We start from the raw sequence: 4,994 nt of genomic DNA, 5'->3' as shown, positions 1-4,994 counted from the left end.
AGATAACTGGAACAAAATTCCTTACTTACATTTAATTGAACGAAATTTACTTACAAAGAAAAAAAATAAACTGAAAGAAAAAAAATTGAAATAACAAGAAAATACAATTAAAAAAAATACACACATTGACACACAAAATGGAGAAATCATTACTTTCCAAAGAAAAAGAAAAAACATTACGCAATGTTTGGTTGCAGATGATAGAATTGAATGGAAAATGAGTAAGTTTTCATTTCATTTATTGTTTGGTTGTATTTTAAGGTATTGAAATGTCACTCCAATAGAATGATTTTTCTACCATTTTTGTGGAATGACTATTCCTTTTGAAAGTGAGAGCAAAGATCATTCCAATGGAAGATTTTACAAAATTAAATAATCTTTTTTTTATCAATTTGATCTATTCTTATTAATTTTTATTTTATTTCTTTTCATTTTTCTCATTCTCATTATTATATCTCTATTTTCATTCACTCAAACCAAACGTCACCTAAGGTGGTGCTTGATTTGGTTGAATTGAATGGTAATAGTAATGAGAATGGTAGTGGAATGGAATAATAATAGTAATGAGAATGATATTATAATGATTGGTTTGTTGAATAAACATATATGCATTGAGAATCACCCTCTTGAATAAAATTAAAATTATTGACAACTGCAACCCTCTTGAGGATAAAACACAACCATGAGTATTGCCCATTCTTTTCTTTCCATCTTACACTTGCACAAGTTTAATAAGGTATCAAAATCTTATTTTTTGAAAATATCTAAACTTCAAATTTTATGTTAGATCTCAATCAATATATGGCAAGAAAATAGGTTACTATTGGATTTGAAAATAAACTATTTGATTAGAAAGTGGCACATAAGCTCATTTACTACTAAAGTTCTTAACATCAAACAATACACAAACTAAACTAAATCATATACAATTAAAGTCATTGTTACTTCTTATCATTAATTAACGACGTGGAATCATTTGTTGCATACTAAAACCAATTCAATACAACAATTTTGACATAAAATAGTAGTATTTCATAGTTTCACGAATACATGCATTCCTCCTTTTTCAAGAATAGAATAATTCGTTGAGCTTGGTGCCATTCCTGCCAATAAGCTTACTCCTCAACTCTGTACGCCTGTGGTTGTTAATGATGCCATTTGTTTTAGCCTCCTACTAGTTTGCTTTCTTTTCCTGCTATTACCTAGACAAAATATCAAACATGTGATTAGTTTTGGACATTTACAAATAATAAAGTGTGGAAAAATATCAAGCTCGTTCTACCTTCGCCTCCTCAAATACTGAAGTTTAGAGTCATTATCTGTAATCATCAAATCTTCACATGCCTTCTTGAACTTTAATGCAGAAGCCTCATTCAAACAATACTTCAAGAGCTCAGACTTTGGAAAAGACTTGTCATTATACTCCTCACATTTCTTCAATTTCGACTTTACCTGTTTTATCTCTTGTTCTAGCTCTAATTCCTTTTCCTTTAGTTTTTTAGGGATTTCTGCTTCAAGTCTTTTCGCTTGAAGACCGAAGAAAGCATGTATGAGTTTTTCTAGATGAGAAAATGCAAAATTAATTTGAAAATCATAGTCATCCACGAATCTCAAGTGATAATACCATTCTTGAAGATGATCTTTGGTGATGTCTCCCACCGTAATACTGCACATTTCCTTTATGACTTGACATAAAACAGTATACACAATGCACTTCCACCGCCAGTCATCTTCATCACCACTAACATCTCCATACTCATCAAGTAATTTGTTCAAAACAGGTGCTAAAGTAAAAGGTATCTTACAATTTTTGACACTTACAATCTTCACTCCTAAATTGCTAGCTTTCAGTTCCAATTGTGTAGTTATATAGAAATTTTGAAGAACAGAAGAGAATTCTTGAAAATCCTCAATGGTTAAGTGAGAAAGTTGTAAAATCCAATTAATATCTTCTTCACCAAGCTTATTTTCCAATTGTTCCTTTAGCTCAAATGATTCGTCTTTCCATTTATAATACATCTTTAAATCACGTAAATATTTTTTTGGCAGTCCATTTATTATGTCCTTCAAGGTTAAAGGAGCTTCTTCTTGCTCTTCGTTCATTATCGCTGAAGAATGATCCACTTCTCTTCCTTGCTTCAATTTCCAAATATCATCTCCTATACTCTTTAGCTCCACATTTCTAAAGTTTCCTGTTAGTATTTGTATGATCTAACATATTTAGACAAAATAACAACATACATTTCAAAATAAAATTAGTGGAGGTACATACAATTAATATAACTTTTAAAAAAAAATAATAATAAGTTACTATAAAAAAAAACTAATTCAATAATCAAATCAATATCGTGCTAATGTGTTTTGATATTTCAATTATAATGCATTCAAATATAAACACATAATTTTTTATAATTATAATATTTTATATGTACACATGTAGAGACATTAGCAATGCATCTTCAAAACAACTATCTAGATCACGAAATGATGCAAGTGAATAAAATTAAATTTCAATTATTTTTCAGTAAATGATATGATAAAGTTACAATGTTTTAATTGATGTTGTATGCAATACTATTACCACATCATATATATATATATATATACATGGAAGACTTCTCAATAGTTACTACCCATAGATGGGTACTAACAATTATGATGATGTGACAACATAGTGATTTGGTATAGCAAGTTACCAACAAGTAAATATTTTTTTTTCTATATTAATTTCGAATTTAGTTTTTTTTTGCCATAATTAATGGTGTTTTCAACCAATAAAAAACACTAGTTATATTTAGAAATTGATATATATTTGAAAAATAAAAAAGTTTATAATATTATATTTTCATAATAAATAAACACTTTTCATCAGGTAACCCTTCCAAAAATTTGAAAAAAATCAAAATTTATTTTTAGAAATATTAATTAACAACTATAAATATGAATCATTGATCTTAATTTAATGGTTAATATTAAAGTAACCATCCATGGGTAGTAACCATTAAGAGTGCACCCATATATACATATATATATATATATATATATATGAATTAAGGATGAGACGATAAAATAAAGACATCGAAAGACCTTTTTATATTAGTGATTATATATTTCCTTTCCAATATCAGATCGAAATTATATATTTTAAAAAAAATTGACTAGCTTTTTATTTATTTTTTCACTTTTATGTTTGATAATATACACTAGGAAAATAAAATTACAATGTTTATTTTATTTTATTTAACAAATAAGTAAATGCATGAAAATAAAATTTTAATTATAGGCATACCTTAGATTTGAGGCAATGTATATGTCCAATAAATTTGCACGGTTCACAATAATAAACACGTATTCGAGGATCTCGTTCTTTTTCACAAATGTCGCAATAAAACTCTTCATAATCATCCTCAACTAGTGAATCAACCAGAACGAGAGGATGAATGTGGGACTCATGTTCGATCATCGATGGCAATGGTCCACAAAGTAGGTGGAGTCTAAAGTTGCATTCCAAGCAAAAAGTCGCATAAGAAGAGGTGTAAGAGAGTTCTTTGTTGTGGGAGGAAAATGACTGCTTACCATAGCAATCATTGATGCTGCAATGATTGTCCATGGGTACCATGTTATCCCTGTAACAAAGAAGATGCTCGTGATTTTCAAACTTAATACTTGCTCTCATTTTGGTTGCGCCGCATTTCAAACACAGCCGAAAAGTACACCGTCCACACTTGTAAGTGAAACATGTTTTCAAAGTTTGCTTACATAGTGTGCATTCAAACCAGAAGTATTGAATGTGAAGGGAAAGAGGACCGTGGTCCCAATGAAAAGGATATTGAATTTCTTTGGGAGACTCTGCACATGATTCATGAAGGAAATACTTACATTCGGTGCAACCATAAACACGATCCTCAGAGCCTATTATTGATTGACATCCAAAACAATGGATTCTATCAATGTTGTCCACCTTATCAAGTGCAAGCATTGGATGTTGATGACTAGAATGTTGAATACTATTATTTTCATAAGATTTTGTGAATGTTATGGGGGCCATCGATGCGCAATCCACATCTAAGAAAACACGGCAGACTAAACACGTAAAGAAAAGAGATTTAGGGATCATTCTTTCACAAGAGTCGCAATACAACGTGATATTTATAGGATACAAGGTGAGAGGGTGGGCAAGATGAAAAGAGTGATATATTTTTTGTGGCAGCTCAGCACATGATTTGTGCAAGTAATATTGGCATGAATCACAACCATATAAAGGAGCTGCAGTTATAGGTTGTCGACATATTCCACACTTAATCAACTGGTTAATCGTGGTTATGTCATCCTTAATTAAGAGCAAAGGATGCGAATGTCTAAAGTTTTGGATCTCCATTACTTTCAGCTTATATTCCACCCAAAAAATAAAAAACAGAAGTTGATGTGTCGTGTTCCAATTCTGATCGACTTCGTAGTTCTGATTTTTGCATAAGAAAAAAAATTATTATGATCATAATGTACAAATAAGAATATCATAAGGGGTGAAGAAGGTTATATTTAGACATAAATAACTAAATTAAATGACATAAAAAAAAAATATTAGACAACTTCAAGGCTGTAATGCATATATATAAAACTGAGGCTAATTATTAAGAGTTGTCTACAAAATTCAAATACATAACGAAATAAAAGAAAGACTTACAGGCCAGCAGAGAGACTTGATCAGAGGCCAACTTCAAGGAAAATTTTGAAAAAGATTTCTAGATAGAGTTTGTTATACGTGGGAAGAAATTGAAATGTAAAGATTGAAGGTTTTGATTTTGTAAATTTTATGAGGATAACATGTGTCTTTTAATATGTACGAAGGGTGACTGAGAAGGAAGCATATCAATTTAGAAACTTTGTATGGTAAGAAAAGAATCTTATGGAAAAGAAATGAAAGGGAATTTTATTTTGCTCATTTTGTAAGAAAGAATATAAGATCTAAAATTATAATTAAACAATTTATAGAT

At 29.7% G+C, this 4,994-nt stretch overlaps 1 protein-coding gene across 2 annotated transcripts; it reads right to left on the bottom strand.

Annotated features, from left to right (window-relative positions):
* Window positions 1-927: 927 nt before the first annotated feature.
* LOC133834456 (uncharacterized) lies at window positions 928-4,793 on the bottom strand. Of its 2 annotated transcripts, none has more exons than XM_062264074.1 (4): window positions 4,685-4,793; window positions 3,290-4,459; window positions 1,283-2,211; window positions 928-1,202 (listed from the first exon to the last, which is right to left on the bottom strand). In XM_062264074.1, exons 2-4 carry the CDS (start codon window positions 4,376-4,378, stop codon window positions 1,199-1,201), a joined length of 2,022 nt encoding a protein of 673 aa, XP_062120058.1. In that variant the 5' UTR covers window positions 4,379-4,459; window positions 4,685-4,793; the 3' UTR covers window positions 928-1,198. The 2 variants fall into 2 exon arrangements, with proteins under 2 accessions (XP_062120058.1, XP_062120059.1); XM_062264075.1 differs by lacking the exon at window positions 928-1,202 and having other exon boundaries at window positions 1,370-1,526; window positions 1,625-2,211.
* Between the last annotated feature and the right edge of the window lie 201 nt (window positions 4,794-4,994).

This window comes from Humulus lupulus, chromosome 5 (genome assembly GCF_963169125.1).
Source record: "Humulus lupulus chromosome 5, drHumLupu1.1, whole genome shotgun sequence".
NCBI lineage: Eukaryota > Viridiplantae > Streptophyta > Magnoliopsida > Rosales > Cannabaceae > Humulus > Humulus lupulus.
The sequence above is the reverse complement of the archived record's forward strand: the minus strand, read 5'-3'. Positions and strand labels throughout refer to the sequence as shown.

Coding starts and splice junctions, on each gene's coding strand:
- LOC133834456 (XM_062264074.1), bottom strand. CDS start 4,378: ATGGAGATCCAAAACTTTAGACATTCGCATCCTTTGCTCTTAATTAAG. Junction 2,212..3,289: donor TACATTGCCTCAAATCTAAG/GTATGCCTATAA, acceptor TAAATATGTTAG/ATCATACAAATACTAACAGG.